Consider the following 27234-nt stretch of genomic DNA (forward strand, 5'->3'; position numbering starts at 1 on the left):
TGTTTTCTCTTATAGTTGTTATTCATCACATTGTTATTTCCTCTGTAAATTTTGTGCCATGTTAGAATTTTCCTATGGCCTAAATGTGATGAAAGCTTTTCAACAAAGAACTTTTGAACTCTTTCTCATCCAGGATGGTAAGTGTCTTTTTGATTTGGCCTATTTAAAAAAAAAAACATTTTAAAAAAAAACTTGCAAACTTTACATAATATTGGTTATCACTATACTGTGACTATACCACCTAACTATAGTATACATTCTCACCCATGTCACACACCCCATTCCCCGATCCCCCCAAAAATTCATTAAAGGTTTTGACTTTTACTGAATATATATTCCTACCTGAGACCACGATATTAATTTTGACATGCTCATCCCTTCCCCTACTTTTTACATACATTTTAGGTGAGGTGTTTGTAACGCAATCTATGACGCCCAGCAGTTTTGTAATGGAATGTTTGCGTGAACAAAAACTGGATAGAATTTTTGTTTGACTGTCATTGTTTCACTTTGTTTTCTTAGGACAATATTAAGCCCACACAACATTGTGATGCATAGTGACATTAAAATTATAAAACAAACTTAATTGGGTTATAATATGATAAGACAAAGATGTTCAATATATACCAACTAGTAACTAGTTCAACGTTACGTAGCAGGGGTATTGGTTTAGTGTAGTGATACACTTTGATCTTTGATTCATCGACTCAACACAAGTCCTCGGTAGTATAGTGGTAAGTATCCCCGCCTGTCACGCGGGAGACCGGGGTTCGATTCCCCGCCGGCGAGATTTTTTATTTAATTATTACCATTTTCCACTTTTGTAGCATTTGCAGATTAAATTTCATCACTTACAAACAATTCCACATCTGATATTCATTCATCTTTCTGTCGATTTTTAAATGCATAAAAAAAACAACTTGTTCACTCATGGCTCAAGCCTCCTCCAGTGGGCTAATTCAATTTCTAACATCTGTCAAGCACGACATTTTTACCCTTGTCCGACACCGAACAAAATAATTAATTAATGTTTTTTGTGGCTTTTTAAAAAATTGACTCTTGTCATGTACCGGTACAAGAAATAATAGTGCAGTTGATATATGCTTTGTAATAAAAACTATTAAAATACATAAAATAAGATATACATGGGGCCTGGCCTATATATACTATTGCTAAAAGTCCAAAACGACACTCCACGAGTATGTCTTGCTTCGAATATCAGGAGCCTATATATAGATCGATCTAGATTCAGCTACGTACACTGACAGAAACTGGTGTGAAGAGTTGTTATAGCTGTTCTTAACATTCATCAATGACTGGACAAAAACGGCTCAGCCTCGAATATCTTTGTCGGAGAATGATTTAATGATAATGATATATCAGTGGCACGGTTGATGTCTGTCACGATGAGCCTAACTCCCAGTTTGGGTGATGCTATTTGCGAGGATGAGCCAATGATATAGGACTTACAGTGAACAGACTCATGTTGATCTATACTGAGTGTTTGAAACATCCTATTGATAATATGATTGCCGTGCGTGGAGATTGAACTACCATGTATTGTTGTTCTAACAAACCGATTATTGGTGCTGAAAGAGGATCCGCTTATTTGAAGTCCAAGAATGGTCGATATTCGACGATATGACTAAGCAACTAGAAGTAGGCTACACATCTCTCTGGGTATTACTCATCCCCACATCCCCTCCTTAATCTATTTAAAACGCATTCTGATAAATATTCTGTCAAAAATATATAACGGAACAATGTAAAAGCGATTAAAAGATAGTTTATATCAAAGTATTTTATTAAATACATGTAGGCCTAGACCTAAATAAAAGGGTGTAAATAATTACACAAAAGACTATAGTAGTATACGACATATTTTGTACAAGTTTTTATGAATTAACAACTTCATTTAAAATTACACCTTTGATGTTACACATTTATGAACATTTTATCATTCATTTATTTCTAAGGCTTATTGCAATAAAATGATAAAGAATAGATAATTACTCATTTATTTAAAAACTGTTTAAATATTCCTTTTGCATAGCACAACTTTCATGCTTATAGCATATTCAGAGCGCTATGGTCCAATCTCTTTTGTGGATCAGTTTGGGGGGGGGGGGGGTAACCTGTGACGTTTCCGTACTGCCTTTAATGAGAAGGAAGAAGGCCCCACAGCTTCTAATTCACTGGATGGAAATAGTAGTGTGATTTATAAACACCAACCTGGATCTCTTCCAAACAGAACGATCTGTTCAGCCAGGCTGGTTAAAGAAGCTCTTGCTCCTTTCATGATGGCTTAGAGCAGTGGTTCCCAAACTTTTTCTTTCACGAAACACTTTGCACATTCTGAGTATCTAGCAGAACACTTTGCTTAGTTTTAGAGAGATTAATTAATGTGGTGACTTACGAGTTAATTATTCCAGTAATTCATGGAACACCTAGGTTTCCGATGAACATAGTTTGGGAAACACTGGCTTAAGAGTTTCAACATCATCTTTAACGAATCGGGTATCAAACTCGAGCCCATTTGATAGGTAGCCAAGAGGTTTCAGCTTCTCAACAACAATTTTAGAAAGTAAAACTTAATCGTCAACAACAAAGTTATAAAAAAATGTCTTCTATTGAAACAGTAAAAGATCAACAACTATGCCACAGGAAACATTAAGTCTAAAGCATGCAAGTTACTGTTTACATCTTGCACAAAGTACTTGACACATAACTGCTAGAGACTTATTAATATCATTAATATGTGAGAGATTAAAACGTTGGCCTGTAACAGATTAACTCTGCATATCAATTTCGTCTTGAATGATATATATATATATATATAATCTTCATAATAATAATAATAATAATAACAATAATTACAATATCAATAATACAAAAATATCAATATTTTTAGGCTAAAATGTTTTTGGTGTAACACCTTTAACTATTTCAAAAAAAATCTATTTATGAAGCTGAAAATATCTTTCACTGATGTCCAGCATCAACTAAAGTTTCAAAGGAAAAACAATTGAACATAGTCACCTCCAAATATATAAGCTAGCTCAGGTGAGATTCAGATCCTAGAGTTAGCTGCCACATTGCTATGAAACATTAAATTAACATGAATTTTGTTTTTAATGACAATATTTTGAGCAATTTCAAGACTTTAAAAAATTTTCTATTTTCATATTTATTTATTGTAAGTTAAATTAAATAAATGTCAATATGTATTAATAAATATAAAAGTACCGGTATATTAAAACAAATAATTGCACACACAATAACAAGATGTTGAATGACACAGTTATTTGCCTTCTCAAAAAATGAAACAAAATTCTTGATTTTAAAAAGTACGATATACAAAATCAAATCAATAACTAAAACTTAAAGTACTGTAATTAACAGCACAGGACAGTAAGAAATTATGTTGCCCTCTTTTCATTTACATTTAAATATTTGTCTTAGTATGGCCACATTGGTATTGAAATATATCATTTAATGACTTCAGTAAATAATTGTTTTTGTTTCACATGTTTCAGATGTTCCATGAGAATTGAAGATTATTGCATCCAAACCCAAATCTTCTTCAGGGCTACAAGGGATGGTGGTGGGTAGGGTTTGACCCTGGGACCATTAAGACGGCAGTCCAAAGGACATACCACATGACCAGATAGCCATCCAATGGTTGAATGTTTTGTCTTATAAAGTTTCCTCATGCTGCTTATTATCTAAACTAGATCACAACGAACTTCATTAACTTTACATTAAGGTCAAATAAAATAATTACATAAAATAAAGTATTTGAATCAGACAAAGATAAACCCAACAACGGTACAGGCTTCATTCTTAGCTCCACCTAAAATATAGATATAGAGATATATGGCTATTTTTTGTCTCAGAAGGCAATAGATGTGCCCAGATGAGTCACTGGTTATGGTTTCGTCTTGAGACGGGGCAGAATCTGGTGTGGCTAATCAACCTAAAATACAGTCTAAGTATTTGTACAACCTTCTGTATTTGTATTTTTCCAATAGCAACAATGCATGAAATAAAATATTTCTTAAATGAAAAATGCTTTTATTAATTTTTAAAAATACCCAATTATCCACACCAAGTACCAAGTATAAATGTGTCACTTACTGAAAAAAACAAACTGCAAGCTATTTTTCCTTGGCACAAAGTAAAAAAAAAGGTCTACAGCTCAGTAGCAAAAAGCTGGCTAGAAGAAGAAATGTGCCTATAGACAAAGAGATGGAACTGATATTATTGTAGCATTAGCTTTATTCTCTTTAGTGAGCCTCCCACAAATGGGAGTGATATAGAACATACCATTCTTCTATTACACAAAATTCAAACCATAAAAGGCTAGCATATATGATGGTTAATACAGCTGATAGATGAATCTTTATATAACATTATTTTATTTCATGATTTAGCCACATCTTTGGTTCAGAAAAATATAATAAATTGATTTTGTGCTGAAGTCTTTTGTTTTTAATGTGTATATTGATAGAAAAAAAACTGAGTACACAAAGAACAATAACAGATTAAGTCAAATCTAGTTAATTTTTTTTTTTTTAAATCTCCAAATGTTTGAGCCAAAATAAACTTGATGGAGGTTTTTGCAAAACTAAACAATGTCAAGGATGCTAAATCGAATGTCTCTGATGCCAACTAAAAAAAAAACAAGGATTGAGATATAATTTTAACAATAGCTCAAAGAGAGGCAGTTGATCTTTGTGTCAAATTGTCTCTATTACTGCTAGTTAGTTGCCCATTTGTTTTGAAATAAGTTTTAAGTCATAGAGTGAAAGTCTGATGCTTCCTCCATATTGCAATTATTTGGTGCTACAAACAGAAGAGCTTAGAACATTTGATTCTGTGGTGCACAAAAATTACCCTATACCTTTTAAAAAACAAAGCTAATCAACATTTTCTTGATTTTGTACACCATATACACCAATATGCTAGCCTATTTATGATTTTTTCCACCACGAATGAAAATCTCCAATACATTTAATATTCTTTTTATTATTTTTTAAGTATGAAATTAGAAATGACACTTAACTATCTTAACCCTCTGAGCATTTCAATTAACTAGCTATACTACCATTATTTTTTTCAATCTGTTTAAATATTTTTAAAGCTAATAGCTATTCTTCCCAATTTTGTGCCAATGTAATGTGAAATACTCATTTAAATAATACAACATCCAATTGTCCACAGCCTGTTATAACTTGCCAGGTAGACCTAGGATCTTAATACTTTCTTCTCGCATGATGAACTTCTGAATTTTACCAGTCACAGTTTTAGGAAAGTCATCTACAAATAAAATGTAATGGGGAATTTTGTATCTTGCCATCTGAAATGAAAATCAAACAAAAATGTAAAATGTTTCATTAAACAAAAAGTGTATATCAATCCAGTCAAATATCTTTCAAAGAAAGAGATGAATGAAGAGCAGACAAAGAACTCACTCACCTTATCTTTGCAAAACTCTTTCACTTCTTCAACTGTTAATGTCATTCCACTTTTAACAATAATCCATGCACAAACTTGCTCACCCAGCCTGGCGTCAGGAACACCTATGACCTGAAATGTATAGATGAATGTATTTATCTAGTTCATTTATAATATTATGTAGGAGTATTTTATATAGTTAACATTCAAGTCCCTTATCTTACTACCAATTGTGTAAGTGAAAAATTAATTTTTTTTCAGCTCCTTCAGAAAAAGTTTATAAATTTGCAGGAAAAAACCTATTCTGAGACATCAGCCTTTTCACAGTAAATAACGCAATTAAATTGAGAAGGTTGATTTAGACAGGGCAGACTTTGCAATAAAAGTAAACTAGCATCACTAGGCAAATGCTAAAGTGAAATCTGACAATGCATGTGGAAGAGAACCTATCCAAAATGTACTTTGCGAAGAGTGTTCAAGTAAACACCAGGATGTTGAGTTACACCTAAGACAAACTGGAAAAGATGATTAGTGGGAATATGGAGATCCACTGTCTGCTATCAATTCCCCAACAGAGTGGCCATTACAAGTGTCATCATATTAGTATCATAATCACAACTTTAAATATTACTGACAAATATTATTTTAAAGAACAATGTCAACCATACTAGAGATCCTGTTTTTGATGGTTGTTGAAAGTAATGCCTCCCTACTTGTTAAAAAAGTAAATTTTTTTTTTTAATTGGCTCATTTTTCTTCAGTTAGCTGAGATTATTGACACCTTTCTGTCCATAGTTACTTCTCTCCACGTCTTCCCATATTTCACATCTATATCCACCACTTTTAGATCTCTTTTAATTTCATCTACATAAACACAATGTGTTTTTTTTTTGCTTGTCGTAAGATAACCATAGAGGATTTATTTACTCTCCATACTGTGGACATGAACAACTAAATGGAGACAGCATTGTTTGAGGATGGTAAATATATGGAGAGACCCAAACAAGCTATTAGATATACAGTGTGAAGAAAAATAGAGATGTCACCTTTTGAAACACTAACCTGGACATCTTTGATCTGTGGATGTTCATACATAATCTGTTCTATTTCCAGAGGGTAAATATTTTCTCCACCACGGATCAACATATCTTTAATTCTACCCACAATGCTGCAGTAGCCTTCTTCTGTCATTACAGCCAAATCTCTTTGGGAAGATGAATAAAATTTCAAGCTCAAACCAATTTTAAAACTTATTATTTTTTCTTTCAAAATAAAATGAACATATTTTTAAATGATTGTTCTGTGAAGAGAATCACTAACCAATTTTTTTTTTCTTAAGTTATTTACCTCTTTAATTCTTTTTTTTTAAAAAGGGTGTTTTCTTGCTTTCTGCTTACCCTGTGTGATACCATTTATCTGCTTACCCTGTGATATTTATCTGCGTACCCTGCATGAGACCATTTAATTAACTGCTTACCCTGTGTGATACCATTTATCCAGTGTCACAGCCTGCTTTGTCTTTTCAGGGTCATCCCAATAACCTAACATTGTACTTGGCCCTCTAGTGCACAGTTCACCTGGAACACCAATAGGTACTACACGTCCATCAGAGTCCACTATCTTAGCCTGCACAAATTATAGTTGTACAAAAGTCAATTTCATATTGCTACCAAATGTATTCCATAAGTTAAAACATTTTACTCACTAAGTCAGTAAGTGAAATGTTGACAAATGTGATATATATTTTGGCTGCATTAGTCACTAGAAATTACTTAAAGCAATAACTACTACTACAGTGGAATGCAGTGTTTACAGTAGCCTGTAAATGCAATACCATGGGATAGAAAGTCAGCAGCAGTTTTTTTTTAACTTTCAGATCTCATTGTTCTGAGCAACATGAGCAAGTAAGAAACTTTTTTTTAGAGTAAAAGCAGATGTCTATAGTTTTTCAGTTTTTCTTTTCTTCGGTGTTAAAAGGACTACCTGGGAAATTGAGTATTTTTAAAGCTTTTTTTTGTTATAAGTCTGTTAAAAGTGTATATATATATTCTGTAATTTAATGTATATTTCTATTTTAAACAATGAACGAACACTCAAATAAGATCATCATGCTGGAGATTCAAATACAACTATTAATTCAAACAATGAGGATCCTTCAAAAATTAATACAAAGCTTTAATTCTGGAACTTGGAATCACTTGAATAAAATACACACTGTACAATAAAAATAAACAAGTTAACTATCTTCGTTCAAGCTCAAAACTACAACTAGATCTACAAATGGTTCTGATTCTACAACTCAAACTACAGCTTAACTCAACTAGATTTTTTCTACAACAGACCCTTTGTCCTTAAAACTTTTTATTCCTTAACCTCTCTCTGCATTTGCAAACAAGCCACACCTTTCACCCCACTGAATCTTCTATGCTCCTTTTATGGTCATTGAATTTCATCTTTTCCAAGAAAGCATTCTCTCTGCAAGAACTCGTTGCAATGAAGATGGTTGCAGAGAACTAAAAATAAACTTAGCTAGTTTATGCTACATGACATTATCATTTGTCAGAAAAGTAATAGAAATCTGCAGCATAATATTTCTACTTTGAACATTCTAAATAATCCCCTGTGCTCTACCACACAGCCATTCTTAAAAAATGTCCTTTCATCTAAGCATCCAACACTTCAAGGTCCAGTTTTTTTTTAGCTCCTCTTATGGGTAAAATACAATACAAATAAATCTTTTCTAACCTCAATATGATCCAATACTTTGCCTACAGTAGACACTCTCTTGTCTAAAGAACACATTCCAGTGGACTGAAAAGATACTGGACTAGTTTCTGTGGAGCCATAACACACCTGGAATATTTCAAAGAGATAAGCTTTCTTTTATGCCAAATTTTTATGTACTGTACAACAATATTATAAGGAAAAGTGGCATAATGTTGGCCTAGTGGTAGTGCTAATGTTAATCATCTAGTTCGAATTAAGGGGGAGGGGTATTTTGTATATATTATAAAATAAACTTGTTTGGTATTCTAATTCACCTACAGTAAATTTTTCCATGTTCATACGCTTCAAAACATCTCTGACAGTTTCAATGGGACAAGGTGAACCAGCCATAATGCCAGTGATAAGTGTTGACAGGTCTGTCTTGTCACACATTGGATGGTTAAGAATGTCAATAAACATTGTAGGCACACCATAAAGGGAGGTACACCTGGCAAACACATTCATAATTTGTCTCACTAATAATATTGCTCATTTAATTAATTAAATTAATTAATTGTTATATTTCAATAAGTTGAGATACTGAAGAAAAAAGAGATTTTAAAAATAAAAAAGATTTTACTACAAAACTGCTAAGATTATTGTTACTCTTGGCACACAGCAGTTTTCGTACATTTTCCAAATAAAACACAATTTATTAATTAAGACTGATTGGTAACTTTTTTTTATTGATTTATGTCTTGTCATCAACAATGAATAATTGTGCAAAGTTTCAACTAGTCCAAGAATGAGATGTGGGAAAGACTCCATCTAGACTGACAAATATAAGTTTGGTAAAAAGAAATATATTTGTCACAAGTCAAGCTTGGGATTTTTACTGCATGATATAAATTTAAACATTCACATAATATTTGAGTCTTTTTTTTTTTAAGGGATACAGGGCTTTTTTGTGTTGCAAGAGAAAGGAAGAGTACAGTTCTTAGTCAGCTTATGATGTGTGAAGTTATGTTATCAGTATATATGGACAGACATTACAAGAGTTTCTTGTTTATTGACTATGCGTGTTAAGAGTACTAAGAGTTGGAGAGCAAAATACTTCAACCAGTGTAAATTATAATTATCCTGTTGGCAAATGAATAGACAGTGCTTTGCCAGCAATAGAGCCCCTTCAAAACATCCTACATTATTGATATATGATGAAAATGATAGAGTGTAGAATAAATGAGAATTGAGCCAGCTCACATCCCAATTACAAGAAAAAGGACGCCTATTATAAACTATCTCAACATGACCAACGCATAATTTTTTGACTCAGAACCGGACACAACAGAATGTGACAACATATGATCCAGAAACTAAAAGTCAAGACTAGAGAAACCTGCCCTTATGGAGCATCACTAAAGAATGCTGACCCTGTCCTTCAAAGCTGCATACTATATCAAGAGGCCTGAACAAGACTCTGACCCCAAACCCTCCTATAGAAGAAAAACTATACAGATAACTCCTGATCTGGTAACCACTGCGCAGTTCATCTTAGATATAGGATTACTGATCTGAACCCTTCAAAATGTAAAATGAGAAAGTAATGTCTTTTTACTGGCCAGCTTTTTGCTGCTGATCTATAATAATGTTATACAGCTGTTTTTTAACCCAACAACTCCTTTTCAGTTCAAAAACATTATCTTATCTTATAAAATAGACATTACTAAAAAAAAGAAGATGATTACGCCCAACTTGTGTCCCTAGGTTAATCTAGTCATGCATGCTTATTAATGACTTAAAATTCTGTTAAGTCATTGGTTTTCCTAGCTGACTCAGGCAACCCATTCCATAATCTAATAGCACTTAACATACCCTAAATAAAGAGAGGTAACTTTGAAAAACAAATTCTAAAAAAAAAATTTTTAAATAATTAATTAATTAATTAAGATCTAATACTACTAAATAACTAAAAAATAGAACAATATGTCTATTTTAAAATATCTATATAGGCCTACTTTTAATATCTGTAGAATATAAAAAAGCTTTAAAAATACTCAATAAGTAGGGGCTTATACACTGGGGTATGGGCACTTGTTTCAAAAATTCTCAACAAAAAAATATTAAAAAAAAAATAGAAAAGCTATACACATCCAGTCTTTAGTAACAAATTAGGACTCTTAATACGCAATGACCATGAAGCCAACTCAACATTTTATTTACTAAGTGAAAAAAATTACGCTTTTGTACCTGTATGTTTCCACAGCACTCAAAACACTTGCAGGATCAAACAAAGGTGAAGGAAACACCACTGTTGCACCATGGGTAATGCTCTGTAAACATCCCATGACCATACCAAAACAATGATACAAAGGAACTGGAATGCAGATGACTGAGTCCTAGAGACAATGACAAACAAAAATTACATGAAACTTATTCTGTACAAGTTTCATTTACTTCTTTAATATCTTTAACCATTTTCAACACATCTGCTTAACCATTTTCAACACATCAAATATTTTTAGGGTAAGAAGAATACATTTTACAATTTACTAGCTGGTGTAGAATATAGTAATGAAAACTACTTAAAATTCTATGAATAAAAAAAAAAATATCTCAAACTATCGATACATATATGTGATTAAATAAAGGCTTTTTTTTCTCTTTATGGGAATTTAGAACAAGATAACAAAGGGAGCAGTCAATTATACTCGCACATTTTGTCACATACAAATAATCCTTATTTATAAGGGAAGTTGTGCGTTAACACAAACTGCCTTTTAAGTCTTTTTTTTTTTTAGATATGTATTTGCATACATTAGACATACTTATTTTCTGATAACAAAAGTGTCATTTTGGGAAGACCATAAATAGCTGTTCATTAAAAACACATTAAATTTTTGTATCATTATATAGTCACTAGAAAAGACCAAAACTTTATCTAAGTGAAGCTCCACTTTCATGAAATGTAGTCTGATATTGGCTTTGAAAAGCTGAGTTCATTCAGGGCATGGCTTAAATTATCACTGCTCTGAATTCTTTTTCTTTGCTGTCAGCTGTACTCTTTGTCTCATAACCTGAGCCACCAACAATGACAGCTCCATACCAGGAGAAGTGATACTGTGTTAGTTCTTTCCAATTCTAGGTGTTGTATTCCACATCCCTTAAGAGAGATCTTCAGAGTATTATTATATTTTAATATCTCTTGTGCTGACCTCATTGAAAATGCCTTCAAATGCACTGCTCACTAATATAATTCTCACTTAGGAGGTCAACTATGATACAAACAAAATTTGTCATTATAGTTGATTTGGGAAATTTTTGCTTTGGCAATATATACTGTCAATCATATACACGTGTTCATGTCAATTCCCTTTTTGATTATATTGTTTTGCACACTATACAACAATATTTATATAAATATACATGCACAATCTTTTAATCTTGCTTTAACAATGGTGTACTCAATTTGAAAAAAGAACACCATCTTTCATATTTAATTTTAAAAACAAAATAATATTTCAAGTAGCTATTCCATACTTATTTTAAGTAGCACTTTTAGTTTCCTGAGATTTAAACATTAAAACATTTGTAATGTTTTACTACATTTAAAAAAAAAAGGTTAGCCAAAGGTTAATGCATGCTTCTAAAATACATCATCACATGTAGTAGAGGGAAGAAAAAAGAAGTATCATGCATTTACCAATTAAACATTTTTCAAGTGTCATAAACAGAAGTACTACCCTATTGAATTATGTGGAGTATACAAATCAAAGCATACACTTAACATATAATGTTTAAAAAAAAAAAAATTTCAAAACAAAATCTTAAGTAAAAAACAAAGAACACAAAAGAATATTCTTCAGCTAAGCTAACCCAAAAAAAGTCTACAACAATGTTACCTCTTATAATCGTATCACAAAGCATCTCTAGAAATAAAAGCATTTTTTATTTGAAAAAGAATCATATAAAAAAATCTAATAAAGATTTATTTTGTTTACAATCTTTTTAGTACATGCTTTTTAAATATATATAAGTCAATATAAGTGCCCTTTGGATTTTTTTTCCCTAGGTTGACTAATAAATTTGCTACCACTTATTGAATTTTAAAGATGTTTTTATTATTTGACATCTCATTTTAGGAATATTTTCTGTAAGCTTCATTCTATTTTTTAAACTTACATGCTCATGATAGCCACATCTCAGACCCACAAAGAAGCTGTTGTTGACTATGTTATGATGACTGAGGACTGCACCTTTAGGGGAGCCAGTTGTGCCATGTACACAAATAATGAACATGATTTTTTAAATTTTTAAGTTTATAACAACTTCAGTCAGCAAAGATTAAATCCACTTTCTTTGAAATTTGTATTAATTCTATGCTTAAGAAAGTCAATTAAACTTTAATGAAGTACAATTATGGTCTGTTTGTAGAAGGATGAAGTTCTAAATCATGCACATCATTTTCCTAGTATCCCATTTCAAATAAATTATTTAAGTTAACTAATAAGCCTGTTCTTACATCTTAAAATTCTCCATCAAAAAGAAAGAAAAATAAAACTTTTCAAATGATCATTATATATTATTTTAAAGGTTTAGCTAATTACAAATCTGAAATATCAGTTTCTGAACTTTTTTTTCTACTCATTCAAATCATGTGAGCTACAATTAAACAGTTTTCTACTTATGTGAATACAAATGGAAAAAAGAAAAAAACTTCTTACTGAGGTAAACTGAATGTTTATAGGATCATCAAATTGAAAGTTGTTTTGAACATCCATAATGTGTTCTCTTTCTGAAGGTGAAGCTAGGGAAATAAAATCATCAAAACATAGAGTACCTGGATATTTTTCAGAACCCATTGTGAAGATATATTTCAAATTCGGGAGCCTAGAAAAAGAAAATATGAAAAAAAAGTTATACTTTTCTCAATAATGCTGTAATTGGTGACCCAACAAAATAGCGCGAAATTTAAATAGCGCAGACTTATATAAGATGTGTATAAAAGTACCGGAGTATTAGTAATTTAATGTCCTGGGCAGCATTTTTTTTATGTCTCTATCTTTTCCAATATTAATAGATCTGAAAGTATGCCATATTTGCAGAGAACGAAAGTACTTTAAATTTTTTATCATTCCCCTTTTTCACCAATGCTTAAAATGCATAACTTGCTAAAAATAGGATTTTGAAATGTGGTGACCCCATTCCAGCAGTGATGAAATTTCTACATGACATTTCCTACAATTTAACTTTGTGAAAGTGTGTGTGTGTATAAATTTGACAAGTATCTTAACCTGTTTTCAAAGTACACTTTTGGAATATAAATAAATGATATATTTGAAATTATTCATATTAGCTTATAATTTTTGCTTACTGTCTGCATATTTATGTTTTAAGATATCTAAAGTGTTTCCTGCAAAATGACTGAAAAATAATGATAACATTAAAACAAAAAAATATTGGCTCTATTCATATTTTACGATATCTAAAGCATTTCTTTCAAAATGTCTGAAATATATCTTTTCTGCGATATTTTGTTTGCGCTATTTTATCGGGGTACCGTTGTAATTATAATAACAAACAAGTAACATAAAAAAAGTTGTTGTTTTTTTGTTAAAGAAAAAAAAATTCCTCCTTTATAAAGTTGATGACTTTTTAGTCAATAAAGAATGTATAATTAATTAACCAAAAAAATGAACAATTTTTACAATTCCCCCCCCCCCCTTCTCCCTCGAAAAAAATTATGTAAAAATCTATTGAGAATAGAAGATTCTAGATTGGTGATCTAGATCCAGACTAGAATACTGGATCTTGTTAGGGTTATTGTATTGATGGATATAGTTAAAGATATAGCAATGATATTTACTACTGAAAAATTGTCTAAGAATTATTATATACATATAATGTCTATTGTTACAAATTAATTTTAGCAGTCCAGCTAATGATTTCTACATAAAATAGAGGGCAAAATGTTGCTTATAAGTCTATTTATTTATTTAAATCTTTACTGAATACCTGCAGGAATTCCCACTAACATGTGCTCAATAAATACCAAAATTTAACTTAAGATGATTATATTTTGAAAAATTATAATGGTTTTTCCCATGTAGCCAATTGGCTAGTCCTTTTTTTTCCAAAGATATACATAAACTGTTAAATTTCTTGGAAAATCGTTAGAATTTTGGAGATGTATCCACTCAGGCAGGTTTCACCAATGAATTAGCAAGCTATTAAGAGGAATTGTAACAATTAATAAATTTGTGTTTGATGCATTTACATTAGGGGTGCACCGGATAGTACTTTTTGATATCCGGCCGGAGCCGGATATAACCGGATAGTACAATTAGATATTCGGCCGGAGCCGGATACCTACATGACTCAAACAGCTCGTTTTACTGAAGTTTTTGCAAATCTTCTATATAACATACCTATATTCATATTATTTTGTTATTTACTTTTTTACTTTAAACTCTATCACTGATTGATAAATTAAAATGAACAGCATTTTTTTTTTACAGATATGCTTATCATAAACTAATCTTTGTAACATGAGATGGTGTGTGCGTATGTTTTGTAAAGTAGAATGTGGGATAACTCATGCAGAATATATAAACATATATGTAACTAATGTAAATCTTTCAAAGGTAAAGTTCACTCTTGGTTTTATAGCGTAAATCTTTCTTAAGTACAATCTAAGTTGTATAGTGGGTAGATGTTTGTGTTCATGTATTTGACACCAACAACTTGTCATTAGGCTCGTGTTTTAAAGGCCACAAACCGCTTCTGGTTTGTATCTAATACAGATAATGGCTTAGTAAATATCTTAAGTACAGCAAATTTGCAGCCGTATGCTGGCCATTAAATTTTGTACAATGCAAAACATAGCTGCTTCGGTCAAATGACTCATTCAACCAATGGGCAGTTAAACCAAAATATGATTCGGTGGTATTATCAGCTGTCCAAGTGACCGTTGAGAAAGCGATGCTTTTAGCATCAGATAGCATTTCACGAAGCTTTGAGGAAATATTGTCGTAGATATCTGGAATAACACGTTCTGTAAAATATTTGCGACTAGGCACAGTGTATCTTTTCTCCAGTACTTTTAAAAGTCCAATAAATCCAGGCTTCTCAACTACTTGGTAAGGTTCCATGTCAGTTGCAATCATCTTTGCTATGGCCAAGTGAATGCGTTTAGCATTATCACTATTAATATCCCACAATTTAGCTTTGTCTAAGACCTCTTTAATCCCTGGTTGCTGCTTGTGTGTGAGGCTTGACGAATCACTGGAGCGCGTAGACGTACTGGCACAGGCAGTGATATTACTTGATGCTGATTTCAATGCAGTCATTTCGTTGAATAAGTCTGGGTGTTTCGAGCGTAGATGACTAATCATAGTGCTGGTTGAGAAGTCTTTGTAGTTTGCCTGGTTTACCAAGTGACATTACTATTTTACAAGCATTGCAAACTGCTTTAGAGTTGTCCATTGTTTTGACATTAAAGTAACGCCATATAAGTGATGACTTTTTATCAGCCATTATTATTACTATTTAATTTACTAAATGCCCTTGCAAGCCACTTTTATACCCGTGGCTTGTGTAACAAAATACTTGTAGGGGTGTGTCCTGTAGTTCAGCGCTCTAATTTACATTTCTCTTCAAGTAAACAAACTTAGTGTCATCATCTAGTGACCTCTAGACAGTGTCAATATGTCTTAACAATTTGGTTTGTGGTCCAGACCCTTGATTGACAACCTATCTCATAATAAACAAACTCATACCAGATTAACCTTATAGAGATTTGGCTTGTAGTCCCGCCCCTAATAAAAATTCTACTCCAAGTAAACAAACTCAGTTCCCTCATAAGATGTGACCTCTGGAAAGTGTCAACACGTTGACATCTGGCTTAATGTGGTCAGCTGCCTATCCGTGAACTCAATGTTATGGACTAAACAAACAAAAGGAGGTGGGGGTGCTCATCTCTACCTAATTCGCCAACGAACTAAATTATTTTTATTCTCGTTTTGACAAAGAAGATTTTGTTGATCTACACAAAGAACTTTTCAACACTCTGTCCAAAGGAAAACAAGAGCCCTACGTCAATTTTGTAACGGAGGATGAAGTGACATTGTTATTTAAAAGAGTAGACGTAACAAAAGCTTGTGGACCAGACAAAATTAGTGGCAAGCTGATCAAGCTATGTGCGGAGCAAATTTCTTCTATCTTCTGTCATATCTTTAACCAGTCATTGCAAACGTGCATAATTCCAAACATCTGGAAAACTTCAGAAATCATACCAGTGCCTAAGAAACCAAAAATAGATTGATTAAATGATTTCCGCCCAGTAGTACTAACACCTATTGTTATGAAATGTTTTGAAAAATATATCCTTAAACAACTTGTAGCAAAAGTCAATAACAGCCTAGACCCTCACCAATTTGCATACAAAGCAGCTAGAGGAACTGAGGATGCCATTCTATTGCTTTTGGACCAGCTTTATAAGCATCTCGATATACCCAAAACATATGCACGAGTCCTCTTCGTAGATTTCTCCTCGGCTTTCAATACCATACAGCCACATCTAATGATAAACAAACTGAGTAACTTAAATGTAAGCCCTTACTTGCAAGCATGGGTTCTAAACTTTTTAACCCAACGGCCCCAGTATGTTAAAGTCAACAACACCAAATCGTCAACTCGAGTACTATGTACGGGTGCTCCACAAGGTTGTGTACTTTCTCCTGTGCTATACACTCTTTACACTAATGACATAAGAAGCATCTATGACTCAGTTAAACTCATTAAATTCGCTGATGATACTGCCATAGTCGGTCTTATTTCAGGAGATGAAACTCAGTATCGAAGCTCGATAGAAGAGTTTACAAACTGGTGCACCGACAACTTTCTAGAACTGAATGTAACAAAAACTAAAGAACTTATAATAGATTTTAGAAAGAAAAAACAAACTATACGTGAACTGCAAATAAACACTACATCTATAGAACAAGTAAAGGCATATAAATATCTAGGTATTATCATCAACAACAAGCTTTCATGGGAAGACCACCTTGGAACTCTGACAAAGAAAACAGCCCAGCGACTCTTTTTTCTATACAAACTCAACAGTTTTAAATTAAATAAGAAGATCCTTGAGACATTTTACGGCACGACTGTACAAAATCTGCTAACATACGGAATAAGTTGTTGGCAAGGCAACGCCTCATCTAAACTGTTGCAACGTCTAGAAAACATCATTAAAAAAGCATCAAAAATTACACTCACAACATTACCACATTTAAAGGAACTTTTTGAACAAACGTGCCTAAGAAAAATCGAAAAAATCTTGGAAGACAACGGCCACCCGCTCCATCAGAACTACGCCAGGTCGTCGCGAAGTGGGCGACTGCTGTCAATCAAAACAAGAACGGAGCGGTACAAAAACTCGTTCGTACCTCACTCGGTCAGACTCTATCACCGCCACTCATTGATCAGGGAACATGAAATGCACCAAGATACCTGTGTGTAGTCGCTGAATGAACTCTTTATGTTGTCTGTTGTATTTATGTGTATTTTTCTGTTGTGTTGTCTTTATATGAGAAACGAGTCCTTGTAATCACAACAAATTTCCGTAAGGATCAATAAAGCAGTCTTAGTCTTAGTCTTACCTCTGGATATATACTCGCACATCTAGACAGATTATCAGCGTGATGTAGTTAAGGAATATTTTTAAGTTAAGGAATATGTTTACAAGACCACTCAAAGGTCAAGACAAGCTTTTAAAATGTGCCAGACATCGCTGCTACGTATGTAATACGAATTTATAATGTAAAGTCTAGTCCACCCCCCCCCCCCCCCCCAATAACAAACCTAGTTCCCTCGTGTGACCTCTAGAGAGTGCTTACGTCCATCGTATCTGACTTGGGGTCACCTGTCAATCAATGAACTCAATGTGATGGGCTAAACAAATAAAATGGGAAGGGAGTTGTTCATCTAGAAATATACCTGGTTAAATTAGAGGTGTGGCTCTTGTAGTCCAGCCCCCCCCCCCTAATAAAGATTAACTACTAAGTAAACAAACTCAGTTCCCTCGAAAGGTGTGACCACTAGAGAGTGTCAATATGCTGACATTAAACTTACGTCCATCGTATTTAACTTGTGGTTACCCACCCATAAAAAACTCAATGTGATGGACTAAACAAATAAAAGGGGGTGGGAGTTGTTCATCTCTACCTCTGGAGATATACCCGCTCAGCTAGACAGACGTCTGGTCAGCATGACGTAGTCAAGGAATGTAGCATTTTAACATGTTAACTCACTTACTCAAAGGTCAAGACAAATTGAAAAAAGTGCCAGCCATTGCTGCTCTGTATGTAAAGCGCATTTATGATGTAAAGTTTCATCTCTATTTATATTAAGTTATTAACATGCCTTGTCTTTATAATAAACGAAGTTTGGTGCATATTCATAATGGCTCTATTTGTTTTAAGCACATTATTTTGTTTTAATATAAACATTAATACATTCTATAACAGACAGTAATGGAACGAGGTCCACTTTATGCATATTAAATAGGTGTATTTTTTACTATCCGGTTTACTATCTGGTAGTGATATCCGACCGGAGCCGAATAGCACCGGATAGTAAAAAATGCCGGATATTCGGCAGAAGCCGGAGCCGGAGGGACTATCCGGTGCACCCCTAATTTACATTGATATATGTCAAACTTGTAGTAGTTTCTTACTCTTTGGAAGTGATTGGTGCCCCATAAGGTGTCAAATTCATTTCTGGTATTATCTCCTTTAACATGTTGATGTAATCCAGCCCTCTACATCCTGGAGCAGCTACAAGACCTTTACAACCAGACTGTAACAAAATCAAATTTGACTTTAAATATAAAATCATCTCATCAAACCTTAAATCTGCCAGGACTTTGTCCATAAGCCTAACCACACCCTATTCCTGAGTTCTGGGGAGACATGCACACCTTTGGTAACTATTGATCTAGCTTTAGATCCAATAAAGCTCAATATTTTTTGTACCCACCTCATACTTAGTGCCATACAGTAGGATTCCCTATTTTGATATTATGAGTGTAATTCACAACTCATGAATTAGGGGCAGTCATTATATACAATCGGTCAGTAGAAGGCAGTTTTTTGTGAGCAGTCACTATAGATAGTTATTATAAAGAGTTGAAAGAGACTTGTACCAGTTACTAAGTTATTACTATATTTGTCAAGTATTTCTATAAAGATTATCACTGATTATACTTGGATATTGTGTATCTCATTCCTATGTGGTGATTCAAGATCTTGTAAATATAAAACATTTTATTTGTGCCTGCTATATCAAGTGTTATTCCTCATTTTATAAGAGATGTCTGAATATAGAAGTATTCATCCTGATTATGCCTACATTACATTCACACATACATCCTGACAATGCCTACATTGTTATAATATAACATGAGCCCAATGTCACCCAATGACTATCCAAAATAACCTGGTGACATTTTTCTTAATAAAAAGCTCTTACTGTTTCTATCAATTAAAATACAAAGTTTATTCTGGATAAAATTCTGACTCCTAAGATTCTAGATATAATTAAACTTTAGCACAGTGAAGAGTCTAGTAAAGAATCAAATGTAATACAGAGAAAAAAAAGTATGTGCTATAGTCAACCAACCTTTTGTAAGGCATATTTTAATTCATCTTTTCTGTAGCTTGGATTAATATTGACCTGATAAAACAAAATTATCACCTAGCCAAAAAATGTCATTGAAAAAAAAATGTGTTGCTACAATAACAATTGAAAATAAAGATTAACAACTTATAGAAAAATATAGATATTACAATAAAACTTTACCAAAATATTTCCAGCCCTGGCAGTTCCATATTGAGTGAGTACCCATTCTATTGAGTTAGGTCCCCATACTCCAACTCTGTCACCATGACGAATTCCTAGGGTTTTAAATCCTGCAGCCAACATATCAACCTGTTATTAAAGAGAAAAAAAAATTAAAGGAAGTATTAAAATGAAGAAAAATATATATGTGTGTATTTAAAATTTATAAAAAGTAAACATTTATTATTGGTCTATTGTATAATTTGTAAATAATATGTACCTTATTTAACAATTCAACAAATGTCAACATTATTTTTTCTTTGGCAAAAATCATTGCAACTTTGTTTGGCTGTGACTCAACCATTTTCTGAAGCTGCTTCCCAATAGTTATACCCATCAATGGAATGGTTGATGCACCATGAACATAACTCCATGTTAAATGCTGTGTGCAGGCTTGAGAAGAGGTATGAAGACGGGCTAAGCTGTAGTCATTTAAAGAGTATTATTTGATTAATAAATGATAAATATAGTGCCCAAAATTAGTTATGAGTAAATCAAAAGAGAACATTTTCCTGCATATATTATTGATACTAGATTCTAAGTGGGTTGTTGTTTTTTTGCTCAGCTCCATACATCTTTCATATGTGAATCTTATTTTTATGTTAAAAAGCTCTTATCTTAGATGATGATGCTGATACTGTTATACTGCCAAAACAAATCTAGTAACTTATAATAGAGAATAGTCAATACTGCCTGAGTCAAAAGAAAAATAATTAACATTTGAAGTAATTGAAAAAGTCAGCCCAGGCCCAGAATCAGTAAAATGTTATCCATGGCCTTGACTAATCAATAATGAATATTAATGCCATGGTTTTTAATAAAGCCCATTACAAGTCTTTAACAACCCCATGAGATTCCCTTGTACCTTAGCGAACTAATCACTCTATATGTCCCTCAGAGCCCTGTGCTCAATGGACTCATCGCTTGCTACGGTCCGCGGGCTCTTTCATTGCATGACTCAAAGGTTTGGAACTCACTCCCCATTGATCTCAGACAGACAACATGCTACACTACTTTCAAGAAGAACATTAAGACCTACATGTTTAAAACCTTTTAAATTAGTTTGTCATTTCAGCTCTCGTGTTTGTAATAATCATTATAATGTTATTTAAAAAGTTATAAGAGTTTACAGTTACAGTGCCTTCACTGCCTTGACCTACAGATTATTAATTGTATTTTGTTTGTTATAACAGTGCCCAGTGCTTTATAAATAAATAAAATTATTATTATTATTATTAAATTGTGCTGCCCAGAATGTGAATACTAAAGTTTGCATAAAACTTTAAAAGCACCATCATGATCATCTAGATCAGTGATGCCCAAACTACGGCCCACGGACAAGATCCAGCCCGCCAAAACATCGGCACAAAAGATAGGAAAAGAAAAAAATTTAAAAAGGTTGAAAAATTTATTTTCTATGTTAGGATTCACTTTTTCTTTGATGGATTTCATTCTAATTTTTCGTCTTGTAGTAGTCATGTTAATTTTTTTTTCTATAAGAACACAAGTTGTTGTTTTTTCTGTAACAATAATTAACAGTTGCTTTAGAGTCTTGGATAGTTCCACGGCTGTCTTGAGCTAGCCGTGTCCTTGACATCTCATGTGTATAACACAGCACATCTTTTCTGCATCATTTTGATTCGTGTTCTTCTGACACCAACATGATTGGTGCCGTTCCATGTAACATTAGTTCGTTATTGAAATGGGATGGTTGAAGAAACAAAATTGGAAGTTGAAACTTTCTGGAAAAGTGGACAGAGCTTTTTTTTGTGGAACATAATAAGTCAATGTTTGATCTGTAGAGTAATGTTTTTAAGTAACATAACATAAAATGCATTCTAAAACAAACCATTACAAAAATATTAGGCATTGTTGTCTTGAGCCGCAAAGAAAAGATCGGAAAGTTACGTCAAAAGTTGAGTAGAGTTTAGCGATTAGCGAAAATATTTACCAAGACGTCAAGAAATGAGACGGCTGTAATAGAGGCTACAGAGTTGCTCACATTTTAAGAAGAGAAATAAAGCATACAAAAATTATTGCTGGCAGAGAGGGAATACAATTGTCCAGAAAAAAACAACAGTAAGTAGCTTTCAGTTTTTCTGCTATGAAAATTGCTAAATGAGTGGACGTTGTTGGTGAAAATCCAAATTCAAAACTAAATGACAGAGCAGCAGATTTCAAAATCATTTCTATTGCCGCTGAGGAGTGACACCAACTGGAACTGATTGACTTACAAAGCCAGACTTCACGTCACTGCTTGAGAAATTTCGAGCAATACAGACAATAAATTTCTACGCTGTTCTGTAGTCACAGATTAATAATAAATTAATGTAGACGTTACTAATTAATAATGATAATAACGAGACTGTCTTTATCAAGGTAGACATATATAACTAACTTTTTATTTCCGTCCGATTCTTTGCTTTCGCATAAAACATAAACAACAAACAATTCCGTAATATCTTCTAATATTAACACATACGCCTTGTTGTCCTCATAAACCTTGCACGTATGTGAAAACAATTGCTGGGTATGATCACAATGTTTACAAGAACTTAATTTAGTGGAAAAACTTTCAGTTACAAGACGCCTGAAACCATTGTTACATATTGACTTATGGGTGTAAATAGATCTACAGCATACACGGGATTGTGAGAAAACTATTTAAAATGTTTCAGTCTCTAGGTCTATTTCTTTTTTTTTTTTATCTTTCGTTAAACTTAATGTGGCCCGCGACACGAGTGTCGGAAATTAAAATGGCCCGCAGGCCGTATAAGGTTGGGCACCACTGATCTAGATTATTCTAGATTCTAGATCTAGACTCTAGCACTCACCACTGAGCTTGAGTCCAGTGAAACTGAAACTCTTGATTCAATCCTACTCGCTCTCTTGTCAGTGTCAGACCTGGTCCTAGATTTACAACTTTGACTTTCGCTTTGTAGTTTAAAATAAATCTAGATGATCTGTATGTAGATCTAGATGCAAATTTAGGGAGTTTTAAAAAGTACATTTTACTATGATCTAATTTAGATTTATAAAATAGATCTAGATCTAGACAATCTAGACTCTATAGATTCTATATTATCATATTATTATCTAGACTAGATTTTTTAAAAAAGATTTTAAAACTTATAGAGGTCAGTGAATGTTTTAATCAAACTTTTTGTAAGTCAGTGATCAACATGGTGACCTCCGTGACTATTACATAGGCTATGTTCAAACTGGTTTATGTTCTTATATATCCGACAAGACATGTAATGCTATCTCTAGATGGACAATAGGTCAAGAAAAATGGTTTGCATGCAACAGGTTCAAAGACCATTCGCCCCTAACAGCGGGTTCACAGAATTACTGGTTCAAATGAAACGGCTCTCCGATATTCAGGGGTAGACTAGCTATATTCGGATTCGGGCCAGCACCCTATGACACTACTTTAAGTCCCACTGGGAAATCACGCAGTTTGTGTAAAAAAAATATTTGTCTTAAAAATATATACTTATTATTTATATTTTAACTTTAACCGATATTGAGATTATTTCTCTCCCCCCCCCCCCACTTTTTTCTGGTATTTTGGCGATACTGTAGGATGGGGGAGGGGAGATTGCATCTACCACCCGCAACCTAACACTTAGAGGTGGGCGGTCGAATTATCATAGAGAAATCAAGCAAATTGTGTACACAATTATTTTCGTATCTTTATAATATTCACTAATTATTTATTTTTATAACAATTTTACATTACGCCCCCCCCCCCCTCAGGTATATTGGCCGATTCTGAATCTTACGTAGGTTTGGAAGTGTCTTTTATTTTTAGGGAAAAATCGTTTGTATTTGCAATGTAGTTAGGGTATATGAATGCACATTTAGGGTTAGGGTTAGGGTTAGGGTAAAAAAAAGTAAAAACAAAAATTTTAAGGTTCTTATAAAAAAAAACAATAAGGGCTTACTACTAAAGATTTTGCTTAACATGACAATAATCTTTCGATGAATATGCTTACGTTAAATTTGCTTCGGTTGTCACTCACATTTGTGCCCCAACCTTACTTTAATTCACTAAATTTGACCTACCTTTTTAATAGGATATTAGATGTCAGAACAATGCGTTTGTGCATCCTAAAATCCAAGAAGACGCTTGGAGGAAGATGCTGGAGGAGCAAAGGCCTACAGCTTGTAGGCCTGGATTAATATTTTATAAATGATTAGATATTATAAAGCTATCAGCAAAGTTATATTTGTATATACATTGCGTTACGTAAACTCGCACATTCATATGTTTTGTTAAGTTTTCGATGCATACAATGATCAAACTTAACATATTTTAATTTCCATCATACAGCAAGCAATTTGTTGGCCTATTTTTGACACCAGCAACTCCGCCCCTGTCGACGTTTGATTCACTGAAAATTAGTTCATCAATAATGTTTCGCATGATAGAAACATATTATAAACAGTGCTGGATTTACCTCTCTATATAAAAAGGCAACCACTGGCGGATCCAAAACTTTGGAGTGGGGGGGGCGATTTTTTTCCAAACCCTAACCCTAACGCCCAGTAAACTCTAACCCTATGCATAAACGTTCGTACAGCACACACACACACACATATATATGATATATGATAATACATATATGATAATTAAAAAAGCAGGATTTCTCAACCTCCGGCGATAAACAAAACAATTGGGGCAGCGCTATAAGGTTTCCTAGTGGGGCTCGGGGCGAAGCCCTGACGCAAAAGCGTTTTTTTTTTGCATTCTTAAATGCAGAAACGCATTCTCCTGACATCTGCTGCTCATTATTCATCGATAGAGTTCGGGGCGAGGCCCCGACGCCAAAAGCGTTTTTTTGCATTCTTAAATGCAGAAACGTATTCTCCTGACATCTAGTGCTCATTATTCATCAATGGAGTTCTGGGCAAAGCCCCGACGCCAAAAGCGTTTTTTTGCATTCTTTACTGCAGAAACGTATTCTCCTGAAATCTACAGCTCATTATTCATAAGTGAGGTGCCGACGCCAAAAAAGATTTCTTGCATTCTTCACAGAAGAAACGCACTCTCCTGACCAAAGGCTCATTATTCATACTATTAAAAAAGGACTTTTCAAATAATGTTGTACTTGAAAAGTATTCTAATATGAATTTATAGGCCCTTAATACATTGCAATAAAACCGATTTTTTCCTTGAAAAGATAAGATAACCCACATATTTAGATTTTGGCTTTGAGGATCGACTCCGAAAAAATAATATTCAATAAAATTGAAGTATAAATTGTGAGTTATAGTCCCAAATTTATTTAACTAGCAAAATATCAAATTGAGTAAAGGTTGGGAAAAGGGACTATGATATAATTATTTAGGTTTAGAACTCATCTCAATCGTGACTCTTATACTGAAAAAATTCGATTGAATTCTAACTTTCTTAAAATAGGTATTATAAATTAATGTGAAATTACATAACCTCTGTCTGGAAATGGGAGGGGCGGTAGAGTTAAAACGATTAATCCTCGCTCCTTTAATAATTTCTGTAAAGATTGCATTTAGCATTAAAGAATAGGGGTGGGGCGACTCAACTAATTTTGTTCACAAACTATGATTCTCCATAAAAATAGGACCGCCCCCCCCCCCACTCAGAGGACTAGAGTGGGGAGGACAGTACATGCAATCGCTCTCCGCCCAACCTCACCGAATCGGCGATGAGATACCAGAAAGGGATTGACATAATATAAAATTTATATAATAATTGAATTAATGTTGTTCACAAACTATGATTTCTCCATAAAAGTAGGACCGCCCCCCCCCCACTCAAAGGGTTTAGGTGGGAAGGGCAGTAGAGGTATTCGCCCCCCCCCCCCCCATCGGCAAACAGGGAACGACATAATATAAAGATCGGTTAAAATATCAATAACAAGTTTTACTCATATAGATATTTAATTGATTCTGTTAGCAAGCTGTAATTTCTAGAAATAAATTGGACCGCCCCCCCCCCACTCGAAAGTGTAGGGGGGGGAGGCCGGATTGATACCATCGCTCCCTTCCGACCCCACCAAATCAACCAAAATACTATATAGAGGGGGGGCGAAATAATCTAAAAATAGGTTGAAATATAAATAATTAGTATATATTATTAACATAAGTAATAAATTCGTATACAAACTGTGTAAATTCTATACTAAAATTTGTCCGCCCCCCCCCCCCTGGATCCGCCAGTGAAGGCAACACAATATAGCAAAAATTATTATATCTAGTTTGCTGATTTTTCTTACAAAATTTTTATTAAATCATAATTAAGATGATTAATTAAGGGCTATTAAATCAATATTACAGGACTGGGGACAAAATCTTTACCAACAGACAGATCAATTACAATACAGTACGTAATGTAGTCAAAGGCCAATAGTACAGTAGGCCTACCTGCGTAGGTAGGCTACTAATTTAAGTTTTGCAACAATAATAATGCCTACAGCATTAGAGGCGGGCGAGCACGTTAGGGTAATGTGGTACTGTATATGGCCTTCGCTTCTTGCTCAAGAGCTAGCGTATGACACTCGCCCCAGGCCCCACATACTGCTTATAGGCTACCTATAATGCCTAGGCATTCTTCTCATTGCCATCAGAAGATCCATATAGTCGTTTCGCGACTGACGGAGCCGTTACAAGTAGACCTACATTAAAAGCATTTGCAGCTATAATATTAATTTCGTCTTACACTACGCCTGTTATCTTCATTTAGTCTTTCTAGATGTTTATCTAATTAACATGTATGTTATGGTAGGTCCTCTACCCATATTAATCGTTGGAGTAGGCCTACTCTGATGAACACATTTTAAAATAGAGCGCTAGAGTTGCGCTATAATTTTCTCAAACGTGTTTGCTCACGTTTCTTTATATTATTGACACATTTTTCTTCAGCATTTTTACAACTCTGTCTGTCAGGAATAAAGTCCCTAGTGTTATTAGAGCATGGAATGGGTATTGCCTGAGCTAGACAGAAAAACCAGTGACTTAGCAGAATTTAGGTTTTTGGTTAATATGCATGACTAAATGCATGACGCGTAGGACGTAATCATCTACTTTTTTGAAGTAACCTCTGTATTATATAAGATAAGTTTGTACATGTCATTTCTTCCACGCCCATTCAGTATTCACAGATATGGCCCTTAGATCAGAGTTTCTCAA

The 27234-nt window shown here is 33.6% G+C and overlaps 1 protein-coding gene and 1 non-coding gene across 3 annotated transcripts; one reads left to right on the top strand and one right to left on the bottom strand.

The window, feature by feature from the left end:
• Positions 1-717: 717 nt before the first annotated feature.
• On the top strand, positions 718-789 carry Trnad-guc (transfer RNA aspartic acid (anticodon GUC)). The gene has a single exon. It is a non-coding gene; the product is annotated as a tRNA-Asp (tRNA).
• A 2739-nt stretch (positions 790-3528) lies between these two features.
• LOC106058543 (medium-chain acyl-CoA ligase ACSF2, mitochondrial-like) lies at positions 3529-23172 on the bottom strand. Of its 2 annotated transcripts, XM_056038301.1 has the most exons (14): positions 22896-23172; positions 20282-20483; positions 20023-20151; positions 19843-19896; positions 18899-19020; positions 12884-13050; positions 12343-12437; positions 10411-10559; positions 8503-8671; positions 8203-8310; positions 6935-7083; positions 6520-6661; positions 5479-5589; positions 3529-5359 (listed from the first exon to the last, which is right to left on the bottom strand). In XM_056038301.1, the coding sequence occupies exons 1-14, from the start codon at positions 23069-23071 to the stop codon at positions 5228-5230; spliced, it is 1905 nt and encodes a 634-aa protein (XP_055894276.1). In that variant the 5' UTR covers positions 23072-23172; the 3' UTR covers positions 3529-5227. The 2 variants fall into 2 exon arrangements, with proteins under 2 accessions (XP_055894276.1, XP_055894277.1); XM_056038302.1 differs by lacking the exon at positions 12343-12437 and having other exon boundaries at positions 12885-13050.
• Between the last annotated feature and the right edge of the window lie 4062 nt (positions 23173-27234).

Source organism: Biomphalaria glabrata, chromosome 8 (assembly GCF_947242115.1).
Source record: "Biomphalaria glabrata chromosome 8, xgBioGlab47.1, whole genome shotgun sequence".
Classification (NCBI taxonomy): domain Eukaryota; kingdom Metazoa; phylum Mollusca; class Gastropoda; family Planorbidae; genus Biomphalaria; species Biomphalaria glabrata.